This window comes from Tachysurus fulvidraco, chromosome 26 (genome assembly GCF_022655615.1).
Source record: "Tachysurus fulvidraco isolate hzauxx_2018 chromosome 26, HZAU_PFXX_2.0, whole genome shotgun sequence".
NCBI classification, from domain to species: domain Eukaryota; kingdom Metazoa; phylum Chordata; class Actinopteri; order Siluriformes; family Bagridae; genus Tachysurus; species Tachysurus fulvidraco.
In genome coordinates, this window is record NC_062543.1 from 7,007,134 (window position 1) to 7,029,275 (window position 22,142).

General features: G+C 40.2%; 1 protein-coding gene across 5 annotated transcripts in view; it reads right to left on the reverse strand.

Moving 5' to 3' along the window:
• The window catches only part of camkk1a (calcium/calmodulin-dependent protein kinase kinase 1, alpha a), a 103,687-nt gene that overhangs the window by 44,956 nt on the left and 36,589 nt on the right, over nt 1-22,142 (reverse strand). For all 5 annotated transcript variants that reach the window (XM_047809200.1, XM_047809201.1, XM_047809203.1 and 2 more), the window contains exons 2-3: nt 21,295-21,347; nt 6,992-7,403 (exon numbers count right to left, since the gene is read on the reverse strand). In XM_047809200.1, coding sequence (XP_047665156.1) covers nt 6,992-7,315 — 324 coding nt within the window. In that variant the 5' untranslated portion in view covers nt 7,316-7,403; nt 21,295-21,347. The remainder of the gene's footprint in view (nt 1-6,991; nt 7,404-21,294; nt 21,348-22,142) is intronic.

Sequence of the window (22,142 nt, forward strand, 5' to 3'; positions counted from 1 at the left end):
ACGCTGATATCATGGGTTTGCAAAAGAAGAAGTGAAAAGAAGAGAAATGATAGACTAATACCATACATAACAAATATTATACAAATCTGTTTTATTTCCCCTTCATTTATTTATTACAGAACTGTGTGGACATAACGATCCTATATTTATCAAATACAGTATTTATCAAATCCAGAAATTTCACGTATCTGTACTTTACGTCGCTATTTAATTTTATGTCAACTTTCACTTTTACTCCACTACATTTCCTAGATAAAATGTATACTTTTACTCCGTTATATTTCCACTACACATCTTCGTTACTCGTTACTACAAAATAAAATCAGCAGAAATGTGTGCGACTGCAATAAGGGAGGTTTGGTGAATCACTGCTCCTTGAACCACCACCTTATTGTGGTGGAGGGGTTTGTGTGCCTAAATGATCCTAGGAGCTATCTTGTCTGGGGCTTTCTGCCCCTGGTAGGGTCTCCCAAGACAAACAGGTTCTAGGTGACAGGCCAGACAAAGAGCGGTGCAAAAACCTCTTATGAAGAAAATTAAAGAAGGTCCGGTATGGTGCAACCGGGGCCCCACCTAGGAGCCAGGCCCGGGGTTGGGGCTCGCATGCGAGCACCTGGTGGCCGGGTCTTACCCCACGGGGCCCGGCCGGGCTCAGCCCGATGGAGCGACATGGGGCCGATCTCCTGTGGGCCCACCACCTGCAGGAGAAACCGTAAGGGGCTGGTGTAATGTGGTTTGGGTGGCAGTCTAAGGCGGGAGCCTCGGCAACCCAATCTCCGGACACGGAATCTGAATCTAGGGACATGGAATGTCACCTTGCTGGGGGGGAAGGAGCCTGAGCTGGTGGGAGGTTGAGAGATACCGACTAGAGATAGTTGGGCTCGCCTCCAAGCACAGCTTGGGCTCTGGAACCCAACTCCTCGAGAGAGGCTGGACTCTCTACTACTCTGGAGTTGCCCGCGGTGAGGCGGCGGCGGGCTGGTGTGGGCTTGCTCATAGACCCCCAGCTCAGCAGCCATGTGTTGGAGTTTACCCCGGTGAACGAGAGGGTCGTTTCCCTGCGCCTTCGGGTTGGGGAGAGGTCTCTCACTGTTATTTGTGCTTATGGGCCAAATGGCAGTGTAGAGTACCCGACCTTCTTGGCGTCTCTGGGAGGGGTGCTAGAAAGTGCACTGACCGGGGACTCCGTCGTTCTACTGGGGGAATTCAACGCTCACGTGGGCAGCGACAGTGACACCTGGAGGGGCGTGATTGGAAGGAACGGGGCCGTCCTGAACCCGAGTGGTGTTCTGTTATTGGACTTCTGTGCTAGTCACAGTTTATCCATAACGAACACCATGTTCAAGCATAAGGGTGTCCATCAGTACACATGGCGCCAGGACACCCTAGGTCGGAAGTCGATGATCGACTTTGTGGTTGTTTCATCTGACCCCCGGCCGTATGTCTTGGACACTCGGGTAAAGAGAGGGGCGGAGCTGTCAACTGATCACCACCTGGTGGTAAGTTGGGTCCGATGGCAGGGGAAGAAGTTGGATAGACTTGGCAGAACCAAACGTACTGTGAGGGTCCCCTGGGAACGTTTGGCAGAGTCTCCTGTCAGAGAGATCTTCAACTCTCACCTCCGGCAGAGCTTCAACCAGATCCCAAGGGAGGATGGAGACATTGAGTCCGAGTGGACCATGTTCTCCACCTCCATTGTCGACGCAGCCGCATGGAGCTGTGACCGTAAGGTCTCCGGTGCCTGTCGTGGCGGCAATCCCAGAACCCGGTGGTGGACCACGGAAGTAAGGGATGCTGTCAAGCTGAAGAAGGAGTCCTATCGAGCCTGGTTGGCTCGGGGACTCCGGAGGCAGCTGATAGGTACCGGAGGGCCAAGCGAGCTTCAGCCTGGGTGGTTGCAGGGGCAAAAACTCGGGTCTGGGAGGAGTTCGGTGAGGCCATGGAGAAGGACTATCGGTTGGCCTCGGAGAAATTCAGGCAAACCCCCTGGCGCCTCAGGAGGGGGAAGCAGTGCCCTGCCCACACTGTTTGCCTTGCCTTGCCTTGGACTGGTGACATCCTTGGACGGTGGAAGGATCTCCTCAACCTCACGGCTCGGTTGTGGACTCGTCGATCCCCCAAGCTGAGGTCACTGAGGTAGTTGAGAAGCTCCTCGGTGGCAAGGCACCAGGGGTGGATGAGATCCGCCCTGAGTACCTTAAGTCTCTGGATGTTGTGGGGCTGTCTTGGTTGACACGCCTTTGCAACATTCTGTGGCGGTTGGGGACAGTGCCTCTGGACTGGCAGACTGGGGTGGTGGTCCCTCTGTTTAAGAAGGGGGACCGGAGGGTGTGTTCCAACTACAGGGGAATCACACTCCTCAGCCTCCCCGGAAAAGTCTATGCCAGGGTACTAGAGAGGAGATTTCGGCCGATTGCCCAACCAGTCCACATGTGCTTTGTGGATCTGGAGAAGGCATTTGACTGTGTCCCTCATTGTGACCTGTGGGGGTGCTCTGGGAGTATGGGGTCCGGGGCCCTCTGCTAAGGGCTGTCCGGTCCCTATATGTCCGGAGCAGGAGTTTGGTTCGCATTGCCAGCAGTAAGTCAGACTTGTTCCCGGTGCATGTTGGACTCCGGCAGGGCTGCCCTTTGTCACCGGTCCTGTTCATTATTTATATGGACAGGATTTCTAGGCGCAGTCGGGGGCCGGAGGGAGTCCGGTTAGGGGACCACAGGATTTCGTCTCTGCTTTTTGCAGATGATGTTGTCCTGTTGGCTTCTTCAAATCAGGACCTTCAGCGTGCACTGGGATGGTTTGCAGCCGAGTGTGAAGCGGCGGGGATGAGAATCAGCACCTCCAAGTCCGAGGCCATGGTTCTCAGCCGGAAAAGGGTGGCTTGCCCCCTTCAGGTTGGTGGAGAGCTCCTGCCTCAAGTGGAGGAGTTTAAGTATCTTGGGGTTCACGAGTGAGGGAAGGATGGAGTGGGAGATCGACAGGCGGATCGGTGTATCTTCTGCAGTGATGTGGTCGATATACCGATCTGTTGTGGTGAAGAAAGAGCTGAGCCGTAAGGCAAAGCTCTCTATTTACCAGTCGATCTACGTTCCTACCCTCACCTATGGTCCTGAGCTTTGGGTCATGACCAAAAGGACGAGATCCCGGATACAGGCGGCCGAAATGAGTTTCCTCTGCAGGGTGGCTGGGCGCTCCCTTAGAGATAGGGTGAGGAGCTCAGTCACTCAGCAGGAGCTCAGAGTAGAGCCGCTGCTCCTCCACATTGAGAGGGGTCAGCTGAGGTGGCTCGGGCATCTGTTTCGGATGCCTCCTGGACGCCTCCCTGGGGAGGTGTTCCGGGCATGTCCAACAGGGAGGAGGTCCCGGGGAAGACCTAGGACACGCTGGAGGGATTATGTCTCTCGGCTGGCTTGGGAACACCTCGGTATTTCCCCGGAAGAGCTGGAGGAAGTGTCTGGGGAGAGGGAAGTCTGGGTGTCCCTGCTTAGACTGCTGCCCCCGCGACCCGGCCCCGGATAAGCGGTAGAAAATGGATGGATGGATGGATGCTCCTAGATTACATTACGCTCCGCACGCTCTACGGAGAAGCACAGGCACACGCATCTACAGTATAACGGCGGCAACTAAAAGCAACCAAAAGCAGTGAAATGTCACTATTCTTATTACCAGAGTTGATAGCACAAACAAAATATTAATGCAGTATCAATACTAAATAAAAATAACATTTATTGCTTTGGTCTTTGTCTTGTGAATATTTGTTTATTAATTACTGACACACTGTTTGTAGAGAATGCACACATACATGAACTGATTTGATTCAAGACTGTCATCATTACATCATGCATAAAATTTTGGTGTCCACTTTTGCCATTTAATAATACCATAACTTTTAGCTCACTATATAGTCATATGATATATAATATAAAACTCTTCTTGTTTTAAATTCTCACTGAGGGCTAAACCCCCTAAAGATGAAACCCTAGAACCGCCCCTGCTCTTATGCCTATCGAAAATCACTGAAATTTTACTTTTTACTTTTACTTCAAATACTTAAGTACATTAAATATCAGAAACTTACTTTTTATACTTAAGTACAGTAAATATCAGATACTTTAAGACTTTTACTTGAGTAATATTCTAAAAGGTGACTTTCACTTCTACCAAAGTCTTTTTCTAGTATGATACTTGTACTTTTACTCAAGTATTGCTTTCTAGTACTTTATACAACACTGATCAAATCAGACCTCTTGTATGGTCCTAGATCAGATATACAGTATCTGATGTGGCTGTTTCACATGAAATTTTCACATGAAATTTTCACATTATTGTGGGGTTGTTGTCATTCAGCTGATGAAACAGCACTAGAACGAACCTGTCGAAACAACGTTGAGGCAAAATATAGTGAAAAATAACAATAAAGCAATGAGGCAGAATTCTTCAGAGTAATAATAATTAGAATAATAATAAGAATAATAATAAGCATTCAAAATGTCAATAATAATAATAATAATAATAAAACTTTCAATTGTCACATTATTTGTTCTGCTTATCTTACACAGGGTCACTGAGAGCGTAGAGTCTTTTCCAAGGGACTCAGGAAACAAGACACCAGGGACAAGGTGCCAACCTATCACAGGGCAGAAACACACACACACACACACACACACACACACACACACACACACACACACACACACACACACACACACACACACACATACTCAAACACTCATTCACACACACACACACACACACACACACACACACACACACACACACACACACACACACACACACACACACACACACACACACACACTCATTCACACACACACACAGTCTATTTAGAGAATCAGGCAATCAGCCTACAATGCCTGTTTTTTGGACTGGAGAAGAAACTTGAAAACACAGAGGAAACCCCACGCAGTGAGAAAGCAGGAATCAATCCTGCAGGAAGTAATAAGCCTTATTAAGATTTAAACATAACAGCCATGTGGTCAAGCCACTTGTTTTTGAGTAGATATACTCAACAGCTCTTAAGCCGAGGAGGAAAATACCACACACACACACACACACACACACACACACACACACACACACACACACACACACACACACACACACACACACACCCAACACACAGCTAGACTGGTCTTTTTTTTTTTGCCTTTACAGCTGACAAACTGATCAAAAACCTCAGAGCAAACTGTAACACAGGCCCAAGATACTTTCGCATTCATTTGCTGCTTTTGCTATGATGGACCATCTCACAAATATGTGCGATTACAAATAGTTTGTCATGCATGCAACATGAATCATGCAAAATTTATACTGAAGTGTGCATATGCAGGATGTGTCAGGGAACCGATTCACTCAGGAGTCACATGAAAGACAGATTCGGGTCAGATTTTACAGTTTACAACGTGAAGTGTCAAAACAGATCGGTAGATCCAGGAGGAAAAAAAATGCAATAGTAGGTCACGTACTAACAGATACATCGAATTTAAATAATGAAGACTTCAATTTGCAGAGAAAGTCTTGCACGCTCAGATTTGATAGCCTCCCACCGATGATAAACAGGCTGCCAGGCAGCTCTGTTAGGTGTAGCTCTTAACATACACGTCTTTACAGCTTTTGGGTTCCAACTTTCAAAATGATTCTCGTTGTTTCTCAAGCCAAATTGTGTCAGACTTACAGCGAGGCTGATTTATGTGTCGCTTTACAACAAGAAAAAATATTAGCAATGTCTAAGATATGGAGGAGCACTATGTTCTTTTTCTTAGGAGAAAGAAAACACAAACAGACACACACACACGAAATGTCACTCATACAATAAACTCTCCATTAAATGATTCGGTAACACAGAAAGCGTTTTGCTTGGCTATTTCATACAATGATGTTTAATTAGTGGGCTGATCCATTCTCACATAAAATCTTACATGAACCAAGAACCAGCGTGTCTAGGGGAATAAATGAATCATAGAAAAGAAGCCATTTAAAACTTGACATAATGAACTGAAATAAGGGGGATCAGACGGAGACTGCAGTAACCATAGCAACAAATCAACAAAATAGACCAACGGTCATACTGCCACTGTGCAATCCCTCTGACAGACAGAGAGAGAGAGAGAGAGACAGAGAGAGAGAGAGACAGAGAGAGAGAGAGAGAGAGAGAGAGAGAGAGAGAGTGCATGAGTGTGAGAGAGAGAGAGTGCATGAGTGTGAGAGAGAGAGAGAGAGAGAGAGAGAGAGGGAGAGAGAGGGAGAGAGGGAGAGAGGGAGGGAGAGTGTATGAGAGAGAGAGAGGGAGAGAGAGAGAGAGAGAGAGAGAGAGAGAGAGAGAGAGAGAGAGAGAGAGAGAGAGAGGGAGAGAGATCGAGAGAGAGAGAGATAGAGAGATCGAGAGAGAGAGAGATAGAGAGAGAGAGAGGGAGAGAGGGAGAGAGGGAGAGAGGGAGAGTGTATGAGAGAGAGAGAGGGAGAGAGAGAGAGAGAGAGAGAGAGAGAGAGAGAGAGAGAGAGAGGGGAGATAGCCAGAGAGACAGACAGAAAGACAGAGAGACGACAAGAAAGGCGGAGTGACAGAGGACAGAATGATAAAGTGAGAAACAGATACTGAGATTGAGTGCGATAGAGAGACAAAGACAAACTGAGAAATAGCAAAAGGAGAGAATGAGGCAATATGGTGGTATTTGATGATTTTTGTTGTTTAAAGTTGTCGATTGTTTTGTATTTTAGAATTGGATTTCAGCTCATTGTTTTATCAGCTGCTGAAAACTACTGACATTTGATCAGATATGTTTTCAATAATGTGAGTAAAAGAGTTTGGTTAAGGAATCAGAGTATATCTGTAATGTTGTCTTTAGTGTCAGGTGCGTGTCAAACGTGGCATTACAAACAGGAAGGATTTAAACAGGAAGTCAAGAAATGACTGAAAGAAAAAAAAGTTCGTCTCAAGGTTGAGCAATACGTTCTTACATAACCAGAAAGTCACCTGCGAGTCTGAAATGGACACCCGCTTGGACTCGATAGTTGGCCGTCGTGCAGCACGTGGTGAAATGTGAGAGATGCGCTCGGCTCCGCCCCCTGCTGACAGGTAGGTCCCTCTCTCCTGAAGTGACATCTTCCTGCCGGAGAGGTGTGGCCTTTGGGGTGGAGCCCTCTTAAGCCCCGCCCCATTTCTCAGCCCGTTGGGGGAAGGGTCAGTTAAGGTGATGGCGGCCATCTTGGCGGAGAGAGGCACTGGGGATGAGGAGGTGGAGTCGGAGTCGGGCTCGAACTCTGGTCCCCCGTAGCCGGGGTCGCTGCTCATCGCCATGGAGACAGGGCTCTGGGAGGAGCTTAGAAGGAGAGTGGAAAAGGTTTGTGGGAGGGTTTCATCAACCGCCCGCCCTCCAGATCACTGTCTGCAATCACAGAAGAAAGAGAGATACACAATAAACAAAATGGCCAAATGTTGTAAACAAAAATCATCAGGTGAAGAGAAAATAAAATCACATCATTAAAAAGATGCTGTAATTAAAGTGATGCTAGAACATCAATATACATCTCCTACTGTATAGCACACGGCCATTCTAAATAATATGTCTAAACAGTCCCTTATGTTTTAGAGTTATAGAGGCAGACTACTTTGACATATTATGGAGAATAGTAGTGTGCAGTTTTGGTACACACTGGGGAAATGATTCACTTTTCCTTTTGGAGTGTTCAGAAATGCACTTAAAATGTGCAAAATAAATCAAAGAGAGAGAAAGGGGGAGGGAGTGGGGGACAGAGGGAGGGAGAGACAGTGAGAGAAAGAGTGAGAAAGAGAGGCACAGAGAGAGATATACAGAGGGGGAGAAAGAGGGGAGAGATGGAGGTTAGAGAGAGAGAGAGAGAGAGAGAGAGAGAGGGCAGGCAACAGAGAGAGAGAGAGAGAGAGAGAGAGAGAGAGAGAGAGAGAGAGAGAGAGAGAGAGAGAGAGAAAGGGGGCAGGGACAGAGAGAGAGAGAGAAAGAGAAAAAAGAAAGAGAGAGAGAGAGAGAGAGAGAGAGAGAGAGAGAGAGAGAGAGAGAGAGAGAGAGAGAAAATGCTCGAAATATTGTGGCATTAATTGGAGAACTAACAAGAATAAATGTGCACATAAACAAAATACTTCCCATGACTTTAACATCGATACAATGCTACTTTTCTTTTTGAATGTGAAATTATGACCTAAAGACAGCAAATAGACAGCAGGCTAGTGGAAAATCTTTAGAAAAATTACTGATTTTTTTTTTAACTGTTTACTTCACATTATTCAAAAGCTGTGAAGTAAATGGTTGGCTGTAATGATTACATCACTGTGTTCTGAATGTGATTACTATAGAGAAGAATTTTAAAATGTTTGTCTTTACTCTGGAGGAACAAGTATGTCACCAATTTATGTGAAATATAACAAAAAGTTTCAATGAATACGTTTTATGAAGCGTGTTTCTGTCCAACAATGTCACTTGGCTTTTATCTTTTCTTGTTTGTAAACGAACGTTCAAATGCGTGTTATTCATCCTTTCAAAAAACTTCCATGTTTCCAGTGTTCCATTAGACACGAGTTTGGAGTAAACATGTTGTTTTTCTCCTTCTATACAGGAACAGAGATGAGATTCTTCTTGTTAGCATGATTAGCTTTAAAAAGCCCTGAGGTATTTCGTTCAGTGTGTTTTTCTCTCAGTCAACACTTTGCGGTCTGCTTTCTGTCCCTTTCCTTTTCTTTTCTTTCCTTCCACTGTGGTGATATCGAGGAGAGAAATCCTAACCGAGTGTTATTATGAAGATGACATTCCGTGTGCTCGGAAAAAAATGGCGTAGGTTTTGTTGTGTAACTGCTCACGCTGCTGTCACTGAGAATCCTGCCACAGCGAGGGGCAGAAGCACTCATCCATACTGGTGGGTAATTGAAAAAAATGTGCTTTAATGAACCTTTCCTTGAGGGCTGAGATAATTAAGATTAAGTGCTATGGATGAGATGGAGTGCATTTGCTGATGTGTGTGTGTGTGTGTGTGTGTGTGTTTGTCTCCTAGTTTCAGACACATCCTTGCTGCAGTGCTGCTGCCTGCCAGAACTGTGTATTCCCTCAACCACATGCACACATTTTTTCTGTTGCCGCAGGACGTACCTCACCGTTCCCTTCATAAAAACAAACCAAAGTAGCATAATTGCTAGCATCCGAAAACTCAGCATTTGTTCACTAGCTAACTGACTAAATAAATATATAAAGAGATCGAGCACTTTAATTCAGGTAGTTCCAAGTTTTAAATATTACCTATAGATTTAAAAATAGAGATTAATTTGAAAACCACAGCTAGTAGGCTAGTCGGCCGCTAGTAAATTAGCTTGTATTTCTTATAAAAACCAAGTGGAATTTTAGGATCTTAATCTGGATTTGTGATGAGAATATTCTCAGGGATTTACTTAACAATTCTTATTTACTCTTTTTTTTCATCATTTATATATATATATATATATATTTTTTTTTTAATTTATATGTTTGTTTGTTTATTATTATTTTTATTGGTAGTAGTAGTAGCTTTGTATGCTTACTATATTTTACTTAGGAACTTCTTGGGGCTAAAAGTTTCATACTGAAATCACGGAGGAACTTTTTCACTGTATAGTTGTTGTTTTGTTTGCTTTCAGATCGTTGCCTTTAATGGAGTATTATAGTCGTTATGAGGTGCAAAGACTCTAGAAAAAACTTCTAGAAAGTTTTGAGCTGAATTGTTTTGTAATATGAAATAAAACCTATTGTATGCTTTACTTAGCTAACATTAGACAAGTATATAGTTTTCAAAATGTTTTTTATATTCAAGATTCCACAGAAATTTTCTGGCTAAACTTTTAAAATTAAATAAACAAAGAAACAAACGAATGGGGAAAAACATCCTGTGGATAACAATACTAAATAGTCCTACATTAAAGTGTCATGTTAATCATGACAATATGTAGAAAATGAATAAACCCTTACATTTAGGTCTTTTATATTAGATATTATCATTTTGTGTAATTAATATCACAAAAAAACAGCTCTACAGTACTGGAACTATGCCAAAATGGCCAATTAGCTTAGTCTATCTTCTTGAGGCTTCGCCACAAAGCAAAACCAACTGTTTTATTGTGTAACGGATCTCTTTTGTGTGTAATTATGGATGTTATTTAAATCAAAGCTCCAGAATCAAAGCAGAGTCGGACAGCTGGACGAGCCATTGTTTGCCTGATAAAAAATGTAATAAAATCAATAGAGCTCTTCAAACCGATACAGACAGAAAGACAGGAGGAGATGGTCAGAGAAAGAGCGAGAGATGGGGGATTATGTAAAATTATCTTCCCACCTTCACGGGAAGCCTCTTCACATACTTCTCGTTGAGGATTATTTTTCAACCACGCACAGTAACAAGGTAACTGAATTCAAATGACGCAAATGCAACTAAAATAGAAAAAAGCCAACAAAACTCATGCAATGTCTATCGTCACTGACCAGATTTCCTCCTGTACGCCTACGGTTTAAAAAAAAAAAAAAGCAGATGGCCTGAATGACTAAGCAAAGACGAAACACAAAATGTTCAAACTTTACAACACAAATGGCAGGGGATCCACTCTCAATTAGCCGGATTTGGGGCATGCCACGTATTTCCTCTTCAATACTGTTTCAAGGTTATCCAAGGCAGCCAGAGCATTTAGAGCAATTTGTATTCTCTACAGACCCTCAAATGCTTCATATTTCAAAACGTAGTATGCGGATGGTCCTCAGATTGCACGGGAGGTCATTAGAGTTCATACTGCATTGTTTTGCCGTCTGAGCGATTTCATTTATATCTCACCGGTTCATCAAGGTTCAGTTCTAGAGAAACCAGTATGCTTTCCAGAGAACATGTTCACTCGCATGCAAATAGGAACTGCAAATAATGCATCAAATAGATGTCAGAAAATCTACTAGGCTGGGCTGGAGCAAAAAAAAACTTCCTTTCCAAATACATTTCTTTAGAACTACCTTCTAACTACACTAACAAAGAGCCATGCCTACTGTATAAATTCACAATGTAGTCTATAATTCTGGAAATCAAGCTTTGCCCAAATCTCTCTAAAGTCTTCCACTGGCTTATGAGCTACATAATAAATATCCAACCTAATTTATAACTAATAACCAGGTTCATCAGTGGTTCATTTAAATTCTTAATTGAGAACAAACTAAAGTCCGCAACCAGAAACAGAGACAAATAATTACGTCTTTTTAACCATTGTGTAGGTAGCTATGTTTAAACAAAATTGACTTGCAAAACAAATGTATTTATTGTATTTTATTGTATCTAGGTTTAAACCCAATAACTAATGTTTTCATTTACAGTGAAAGTGACGTGACATACGGCTAAGTACAGTGACCCATACTCAGAATTTGTTCTCTGCATTTAACCCATCCAAAGTGCACACACACAGCAGTGAACACACACACACACACACACCATGAACACAAACCCGGAGCAGTGGGCAGCCATTTATGCTGCGGCGCCCGGGAAGCAGTTGGGGGGGTTCGGTGCCTTGCTCAAGGGCACCTCAGTCGTGGCCGGCCCGAGACTCGAACCCACAACCTTATGGCTAGGAGTCAAACTCTCTAACCATTAGGCCACGACTTCCCCCCCAAAAGCTGTAATCATGTTTAAACATGCAAAATCAAAACTTTTGTTTTGTGACAGTCATTTTGATTAAACGTATTTTGATGTGATTGTGCTACATTTGAAAGTGGACAATATGGTACGTGGAGAGAAGTGGAGAAACATGGTACTGGCCATCACAATGGATCCTTGGACAGCAAGCTACCTAATCAATTAATCGTGTGTCCATAATGTCAAACATGTCAATCAATAATGTATTAAGAATTAAAGTAAAAAATATAAATAAAAAATCACCATGTTTGTTACAAATTAGTTATACAGTCACAAAGACTCACACTATGCCTGATGGAGTGATCGACATGACACTGTCTAAAACAAACGGTTGCTTTCCTCGCATCTGATGCAAGAATCATCAGTATTTCAGTTTGATCTTGAAAGCGTCAGTTTGTCTCCACAGTTGGCTTTTCAGAGACTGAGCAAAGGATGGTGATAATATAACAGTTTTGATACTTTCATACACAGGTTGTACTATGGATGTGATAACCTAGTGGTTAAATTGTTGGACTACTGATTGGAAGGTGGAGAGTTCAAATCCCAGGTCCACCAAGCTGATAACATGAGCAATGTCCTTAACCCTCAATTGCTCAGTTGTATAAAAATTAGATAAAAATGCAATTCTCTCTGGATAAGGGTGTCTGCCATGTGTGCAAAGGATGCTGCAACCCACCGATCCTCAACAGGTGGTCTTCCTGTCGCCCCTGACAACTGGCCGTACCGAGCCTGCATCGATGTATACACCTAAATTGCTGGCTGTTCTTTTCACCCTGTTGTGTGTGGATTTGAACCCCTTATTCTGGACATGCACAGTTATTAAAAACTAATGAAAGCCAGAAATGAGAGCAAGAGAGAGAGAGAGAGAGAGAGAGAGAGAGAGAGAGAGAGAGAGAGAGAGAGAGAGAGAGGACCTTTCTGATGATCCTCTTAACACCACCTCACTGACCAGCCCATGACCTGCTTTAAAAGCTGCCTAAGAACTGGCAAAGCTGTAAATCAATGGATAAACCAAGAGCCATAAACACACACATATCACAGTGACTAAGAGTGAGAGCATATGCAGGAATATACATACTGCTGTATCTGTAAGGTGTGCATAAATAAAACTACTTAAAAACTTGTTACTGATTATCTTTCACAGATCAGTGTTTTACTCATAAACCAAAGCAACTTGCCAATGCTTACGTGAATTAAACAAAGACACATAATGTACGATTCATCTGTTTTCCAGAACATCTTGAAAAAAGAACAAGAGAAAAAAAACAGCTTGTTTTGTTTTCAAGAAACCACAAAAAAGCCCTCAGTCTGTTACAAAACGCTGATATTGGAGACTCCTTCCAAAAATGCTACTAGAAAACTTCACCTATGGACATAGTTCCTGTTAATTATTGTTCTTACCATCATCTGACCAATCAGAATAGAGTATTAGAAGACGCTATTGCATAATGAATTATAAATAACCTCTAACAATGTTAAATATTGTTATTTATACTGTTCTTTAAATTCTCAGTCTCCTACATTCACTGTATATTTCCTACTAGACAAATTGAATGGAGTTCCATTGGTTAGCCAATAACTACCCATCAATGCCCCTAAAACTATAACAATTGTTCATTAAGTAAGCATTAATTAATAATAAAGAACTAATGAGACATGGGAATGAAGCTTGAGCAAGAATGATCCATTACTGCAAACTGTGGACTAATTGGACATGAATTAATTACTAAAGAACTCAGTTTGATGGCTTTAATGGACTACATAGAGCTCCGACAGAATCATTAGAACAGAAGGATTTCCAGTAAATAATTTTTTTTTTTCCCACATAAACACAGAAAGGTGATGCATCAGTTTGGGTGGAGTTTTACAGCAAAGAAATGTGTTTACATTTTCATGTTCAAATTCGTATTTTATTGGTCACGTACACAACCACACACAAGTGTCCTAAAAATATAATAAAATTAAAATGAAAATAGAATTTACCTGTACAGGTGCTGTAGTGAAGAGACAAGATATAAAATCGATTTTAAAAAATGTATTAAAATAATAATAATAATATAAATAAAAATCTTATGGGGGGCACGGTGGCTTAGTGGTTAGCATGTTTGCCTTACACTGCAGAGTTGGGGGTTTGATTCCCGCCTCCACCTCATGTGTGTGGAGTTTGCATGTTCTCCCCGTGCCTCTGGGGTTTTCTCCGGGTTTCCTCTCCCAGTCCAAAGACATGCACAGAAATTTGGACATCTCTGGAAAATTGCCCGTAGTGTGTGAGTGAATGAGAGTGTGTGTGATGTTTTGTGCAGGGTTTGTTCAGTATATGTTAAAATACAGATGTACTGTGAAGGGTTTGTTCAGTATTGGTTCAAGTACAGATGTTTGTGAAGGGTTTGTTCAGTATACCTTTAAGTACAGATGTTTTGTGCATGTTTGTTCAGTAAATGTTAAAATACAGATGTTTTGTGCAGGGTTTGTTCAGTATATGTTAAAGTACAGATGTGCAGGGTTTGTTCAGTATATGTTAAAGTACAGATGTGCAGGGTTTGTTCAGTACATGTAAAATACAGATGTTTTGTGAAGGGTTTGTTCAGTATATGTTAAAATACAGATGTTTTGTGCAGGGATTGTTTAGTACATTTTAAAATACAGATGTGCATGGTTTGTTCAGTATATGTTAAAATACAGATGTGCAGGGTTTGTTCAGTATATGTTAAAATACAGATGTGCAGGGTTTGTTCAGTATATGTTAAAATACAGATGTGCAGGGTTTGTTCAGTACATGGTAAAATACAGATGTGCAGGGTTTGTTCAGTATATGTTAAAATACAGATGTGCATGGTTTGTTCAGTATATGTTAAAATACAGATGTGCAGGGTTTGTTCAGTATATGTTAAAATACAGATGTGCAGGGTTTGTTCAGTATATGTTAAAATACAGATGTGCAGGGTCTGTTCAGTATATGTTGAAGTACAGATGTTTTGTGCAGGGATTGTTCAGTACATTTTAAAATACAGATGTGCATGGTTTGTTCGGTATATGTTAAAATACAGATGTGCATAGTTTGTTCAGTATATGTTAAAATATAGATGTGCAGTGTTTGTTCAGTATATGTTAAAATACAGATGTGCATGATTTGTTCAGTATATGTTAAAATATAGATGTGTAATGTTTGTTCAGTATATGTTAAAATACAGATGTGCCGGGTTTGTTCAGTATATGTTAAAATACAGATGTGCAGGGTTTGTTCAGTATATGTTGAAGTACAGATGTTTTGTGCAGGGATTGTTCAGTATATGTTAAAATACAGATGTGCATGGTTTGTTCAGTATATGTTAAAATACAGATGAGCATGGTTTGTTCAGTATATGTTAAAATACAGATATACAGGGTTTGTTAAGTACATGTAAAATACAGATGTTTTGTGAAGGGTTTGTTCAGTATATGTTAAAATACAGATGTGCAGGGTTTGTTCAGTATATGTTAAAATACAGATGTGCAGGGTTTGTTCAGTATATGTTAAAATACAGATGTTTTGTGCAGGGATTGTTCAGTACATTTTAAAATACAGATGTGCATGGTTTGTTCAGTATATGTTAAAATACAGATGTTTTGTGCAGGGATTGTTCAGTACATTTTAAAATACAGATGTGCATGGTTTGTTCGGTATATGTTAAAATATAGATTTGCAGTGTTTGTTCAGTATATGTTAAAATACAGATGTGCAGGGTTTGTTCAGTATATGTTAAAATACAGATGTGCAGGGTTTGTTCAGTATATGTTGAAGTACAGATGTCAGATGTTTTGTGCAGGGATTGTTCAGTACATTTTAAAATACAGATGTGCATGGTTTGTTCAGTATATGTTAAAATACAGATATACAGGGTTTGTTAAGTACACGTAAAATACAGATGTTTTGTGAAGGGTTTGTTCAGTTTATGTTAAAATACAGATGTGTAGGGTTTGTTCAGTATATGTTAAAATACAGATGTTCTGTGCAGGGATTGTTCAGTACATTTTAAAATACAGATGTGCATGGTTTGTTCAGTATATGTTGAAGTACTGTACAAATGATATGTGCAGGGTTTGTTCAGTGTATGTTAAAGTACAGATGTTTTATGAAATGTCTGCATTTAAGACCCATTTTAGCTGTGCAACTCATAAAAAGTATCAACTGCAATAAAGCCTCATAGTTAATAGAATAGATTGGGTGTGCTTAGAGCTGCGCGATTATTTGGTATTATCGATTAATTAGAATTTGTGGTTTGCTTCGATGTTGAAAAACAAAAATCAATTATTCCCCCAAAACATCCACCACCCCCCACCCCAGGATTCACACATGAGAAATAAGAAATACAGCATGGCAGTGTGCTATGACTAAACCAATGAGCTGGTTTCCAAGAGAGGCGCCGTTTCTTTAGTCGTATGGAAATGTTTCGGGTTCGCAACTTCAGACGTTGAACAAGCCAAAGCCCGCTGTAAAATTGTCTGAAGTTTGTGGCAACTAAAGGAAGCAGCACGACTAATTTATTCCTGCACCTCAAACAGAACCACGTTGTTGAATGGGAGGCGTGTGTGGCGCTGCGAGCTAAACAAGACAGCGGCAGCCCCAAAACACTGACTAAAAAGCAGGTAAACATAGCAGACACATTTTCCTACTGTATCCCATATGATAAGCAGGAGCCTCGATGGAAAGATATTGATGCTGTGGCGCGTTAAATCGCTAAAGACATTCTGCCCATATACACAGTTAAAAAGCCTGGATTGTTGTTCTTGACAAGCCAGGCACGTCTGAGATACTGAAGTACTCTATATACTAATACTGAAATATTCAAATATTTTTCAAACAATAATAATATTTAAACATTCAGTTAAATGTACACATGCTGTTTGCACATGATTTGTGATACACGAAGATTTTTGCAAAGAAAATAAAATAGCCAGCAATAATTATAACTTCTTACGGATCTACTTCGTCAATCCTGTTGTTCTACTGCTGGCTGGAGTCTTGTTGCCCTGTGGTCACCCTGCCATGGATTGATCTACATGGTCAGCCAGTGTCTCATGGGACTGTTGTGTATGAAGTTGCCTGTTGTGTATGAAGTAGACTGTCATGACTTCTTTTGAACCAATGTTGTGTCAGTCAGCTGTATAATCTGGTCTTTATCAGCAATCAGGTCTGTGCTGAACTCAGAGTTTACGATGACCCATTAGTTCCTCGGGAGCTCTTGGCCGCACTATTCTGAACTGTTGTAGAAAGGACATTATTTACATTTTTTACTGTAGAGTATCAGCCAAATGACTATGAAATTCCCTTCTGAGTCTGGTTCCTCTCACAGTTTCCTCCTCATATTATCTCAGGGAGTTTTTCCTTGCTGCCGTCGCCTCCGGCTTGCTCATTACGGATAGGGATAGATATACAGTATCATAAATTTTAAGTAAATCTTTTTAAAATTAATTTTAAACTTTAATTGTATATATTCATTTATTTATTTTTATCCTTATTTCTTCTTCTTCTTCTTCTTCTTATTATTATTATTATTATTATATACTATGTAAAGCTGCTTTGAGACAATGGGAAATTGTTAAAAGCTCTATACAAATAAATTGAACTTTTTACTTATTTTATTTTAATGTATATTGTCCTTAATACTCTCTCTCTCGCACAAATAATCTCTCTCTCTCTCTCTCTCTCTCTCTCTCTCTCTCTCTCTCTCTCTCTCTCTCTCTCTTGCTGTCTCTCTCTCTCTCTCTCTCTCTCTGTCTGTCTTGCTGTCTCTCTCTCTCTCTCTCTCTCTCTCTCTACACATGCCAACTCCATGCTGTCTTAGAGTACAACAACCTCCTAATCAAAACACAATTATCAGACTGTATTTGACTGTAGAAAGCACATTATTCATAATAACACTCTCCGCTGTTTATAACAATTTATAATCACACCCTCCTGTGCCACCCAAATGAGGGTGAGGTTCACTTTTGAGTCTGGTTCCTCTCAAGGTTTCTTCCTCTACCATCTAAGGGAGTTTTTCTTCACCACAGTGGCGTCAGTCACCTCAGACTTTTTCATTAGGGACAAATACAAACTTTCTGTATTATGTTTCGTATGTTCTGTAAAGCTGCATTGAGACAATGTCAAATACAAATAAATGTGAATTGAATAGTATGATGCAGTGTTGTATACTAGAAAGCAATACTTGAGTAAAAGTACAAGTATCGTACTAGAAAAAGACTTTGTTAGAAGTGAAACTCGCCTTTTAGAATACTACTCAAGTAAAAGTCTTAAAGTACCTGATATTTACTGTACATAAGTATTAAAAGTAATTTTCTGATATTTAATGTACTTAAGTATTTGAAGTAAAATTTCAGTGATTTTCGGTCGGTCTAAGAGACACTTCATCCGGTAGGAAGAATCTTTCATTCCAATGTACAGAAACATTTCTTGCAAATACGGCCACGGGTGTATAACGTTATCTTCTTCACACTGTTCACCACTATCGTCAGGGTGGTCGTCTACCACAGGGGCGGCCAACCCGCGGCTTCCGAGCCGCATGCGGCTCTTTGCCCGGTTTCATGCGGCTCTTACGTTCATATCAAAGTTTGTATTTGTGTGTTTTTATTGTGCGTGTTCGCTTCGCTTGAGTTCAGTACGGTATTTTCATCAAACGCGCATGTGAGTGGGATGAAAATACCTCAAAGTTTCCCAGTGGGAGCAAAATCATTTGAGTAAACAATTTGTGTCAAGTTCGCTCTCAAAATGGTAGGGAAAATAAGGTGATGATCATGTGTGCCCATGTGTATGATGTGGCTCTTTGCGGTAACACAGTAAAAAATATGGCTCTTGGTCTCTGACTGGTTGGCCACCCCTGGTCTACGATAACCGGAGGTCCTCCAGCAGGTGCTTCCATGGCGGTTTCAGTTGTTCTTCCGCCTCCTTTTGGCAACATTACGCTGAAATAGAGCGTGCGGAGCTGCGTAATACAATCTAGGAGCAGTGATTCACCAAACCTCCCTTATTGCAGTCGCACACATTTCTTCTGATTTTATTTTGTAGTAACGAGTAACGAAGACGCGTAGTGGAAATATAACAGAGTAAAAGTATACATTTTATCTAGGAAATGTAGTGGAGTAAAAGTGAAAGTTGACATAAATTCAAATAACGACGTAAAGTACAGATACGTGAAATTTCTACTCAAGTACAGTAACAAAGTATTTGTACTCCGTTACATTACAACACTGGTACGATGCATGTCATACTTTTATATACATCCTATTATTTATACTAATTTCTGCTTCAGTAGCCAAGTTATTAATTGAAGCCAAGTTGATATTCACAGCACAACCTCAAAGGTTTCAAAAAGTTTTTTTTTTTTATTTTTAATTTTTGTTTTAATCAAAAGGCATGAAGGCTTATACAAGAGCTCAGCGAATTAATATTTTCCAAACTGAATGTGAAAATGAACTGTTATGTTAAAATAATAATGTGCAGGAGGTCTTTTTTTGTACATTCTGAGGTAATTTCTGTAATTAAAGTAATTATTTATTCCATGTCATGTTTGACTTGGATTTCATAATCCAGCACAGCCTACAAACATGGCCCCTGAGGACTACAAACATGGCCCCTGAGGACTACAAACATGGCTCCTGAGGACTACAAACATGGCCCCTGAGGACTACAAACATGGCCCCTGAGGACTACAAACATGGCCCCTGAGGACTACAACGCCCAGAGGTCTCTCAGGTTCACATTCGGCAGACTACTGATTACACACACCTAAACTCAGTCACCTTCAGTAGTACGCTAGTACACACTCTGAATGAAATATACACACTCAGAATGAAATGTAAACTCTTGATCCTGGAATGAAAAGAAAAAGAAAAAATCTAGGCGTATATAATCAGAATAAAGCTAATAAGACAGATTTGTTGTCATTAACGTTTATCAAGAGCGCAAACACAACAGGGTTAATCATTATCAGGACTAATACATAATAAAAGATCTGAATAATTTAGTGTCAAGAGATACAAAGAATTTCGGAAATCCTGCTACTAATGTGACCAGATCCACTAAGCAAGAAATGTAAAAATTCTTAAATATTACACAGTTTTGATAAAGTAATATGAAAGCAAATTTTGGTGTGCAAAGGTTGTATTACTCTTATTGTTTTTTCTCAAGTCAGCAGCACCAGTGCTTCTCTGACCGGCTCTTACAGAGGGCTTCAAATCCAATAACATGGGCTTAGTACCTAATACTAAAGGGATCATTTTCAGGGAACAGCAAGTGATATAACCACCAGTTCCTGAATTATTGGCACTCTTGTTTAAAAAAAAAAAACATAAAAAAATAATAATAATTTAAAAAAAATATATAATAATAATAATTGTTGTTTTTATTATTAAATAATAATAATAATAATCGTAGTAATAATCATACTTATTATTACTACGATTATTATTATTATTATTTAATTATATAATTCACACACATATGTAATGTTATTTTGACAATCCAATTCATCATAAAATTTTAATATGGTATTGTTTACATTTGTTCTTTTTTTTGTTATCTTTTTCATTAATTTAATTTTGTTAATTTTGTATTACCCTTATTTTTATTCCTTTTTTGCATTTCCTTTGCCTTTTATTTACTTTCCATTTTTACTCAGAGTCTATTTGGGGTTTTTTTTAAATCGTAATCACTGCATTTTATTTTGAAAGAGCTTTAAATAAATGAAACTTATTCGATTCTGCTTGTTTTACAAAAAACGTGTCTCATTGACTCTTTCATATAAAAGAATTAAAGAGCCATGTTGCTGTGTATGTTGGAATAACCGTGTGCAAAATTACTGACCACAGAACTCCAGGTAAATATGTTAGTGCTTGGATGGAAGATAAAGCGTTCTTCTTGTATGTGTTAGAAATATAAGTTTGACATGGAGTTGGAGACGAATTGTACTGTACTGATTGGAGACTCAATTTTTGCCTAAGAGGATTCAGGCATTTACAGACATGAAGCTATATATTTTTTTATAAATTTATATAGTCATTGCCTGTTATATTTCATTTGTATTAATTTCTCCTTTAATCTGTTATGTATATCTCCCCCATTTTTTTTTACTTTAAATATTTCTAGCATGTGTAGCACCAGCATTCTAGCATTACATTTGTTAACTTTGTTTAGGGGTGCCGATAATTACGACATGGCTTTGTTGAGGTCTTTCTTTCTTTAAAAAAAAAATTGATCTCAATGAAAAGGTTACATTAATCTAATTAACAACAAAGACAGCTGCCTTTAACCGAGGGTGCCAATATTTCCGGAGCCGACTGTAAACCAATAGAAAATAAGCATATGGATGGGTCTAGTTAATTACTCTCCAGGCACACAGCGCTTGGGCTAAATGAGTGCAAGGCAGGGATAATTAGCATGTGCGTATGTTCGGCAAACAGCATGAAACTGAAACAAGACACTACAAGACGCTACCCACACCATCCAAAATCAAATCAGCCATGCTGCCCACACAGGATGTGCTTTCTATGCACTTTTAAGCTGTTATATAATAATGCCATGTCATTTTCCAAAACAGTGGAAGCACATTTAGAATTAGAAATGGATTTAAGTGGACTCACCTCACACCCAAGTCATCTGGATCTACCTCGTCACTCTAAAACTGAAGAATCACCTGAGAACATGAGAACATGAGAAGATTAGAGCTGTACACAGGATTTGTTAGTCTGAACTACTGTATACGAGGAAGTGTTTTTACTCAAACAAAGATTCAACATCCTGATTCCGGCTTGTTACTTCCTTCTGTGATGTGATCCTATGACAAAACCATCCAGTTTAGGCTTTTGACTTCTTGTATTTGCATGATTACAGTATATACGGGTCACTGCTGCTACATGACCGGTTGACTGAATAACTACTGTACATACATGTGCAGGTGTACAGGCGTGAGTCAAATGTCTCAGTGTGGTTACAGTAAATAAAAAGCATTCAAGCGTTGCTTGACCAATCAGATTAATGGACTGGAACTAAAAATGGACAGAGAGTGTATAGGATATTATACTACTGATGATTGTACAGGTGTGTTTTATTTTCTGTAGCATATGCTGTACTGTAGCATATTGCACACGATTCACATCAAGAGTTCGATATTACATGTTTACCAGATTTGTTACTTTCGGTCCTCAAAAGTTTAACAACTATATTGTATTTTTTATTGTTTTCTATCGTTATTGTCTTATTAGAGCAAACAAACTACAAAACCGCATTCACTAGAAATCTGCTGAGATACCTGGTCAAACAAGCCATGTGACCTTGACTCATATATAGCAGGTTATATGGTTATATTTATTGTGGGATGCTATAGTGCAACTGTGTGTCATACAGTATTGAAATATATAACGCATGTCATTCTCTGCTTGTTTATCGGGGAGAATTTTTGTGACATTGACGCTCGGGCTAAAGCGACATC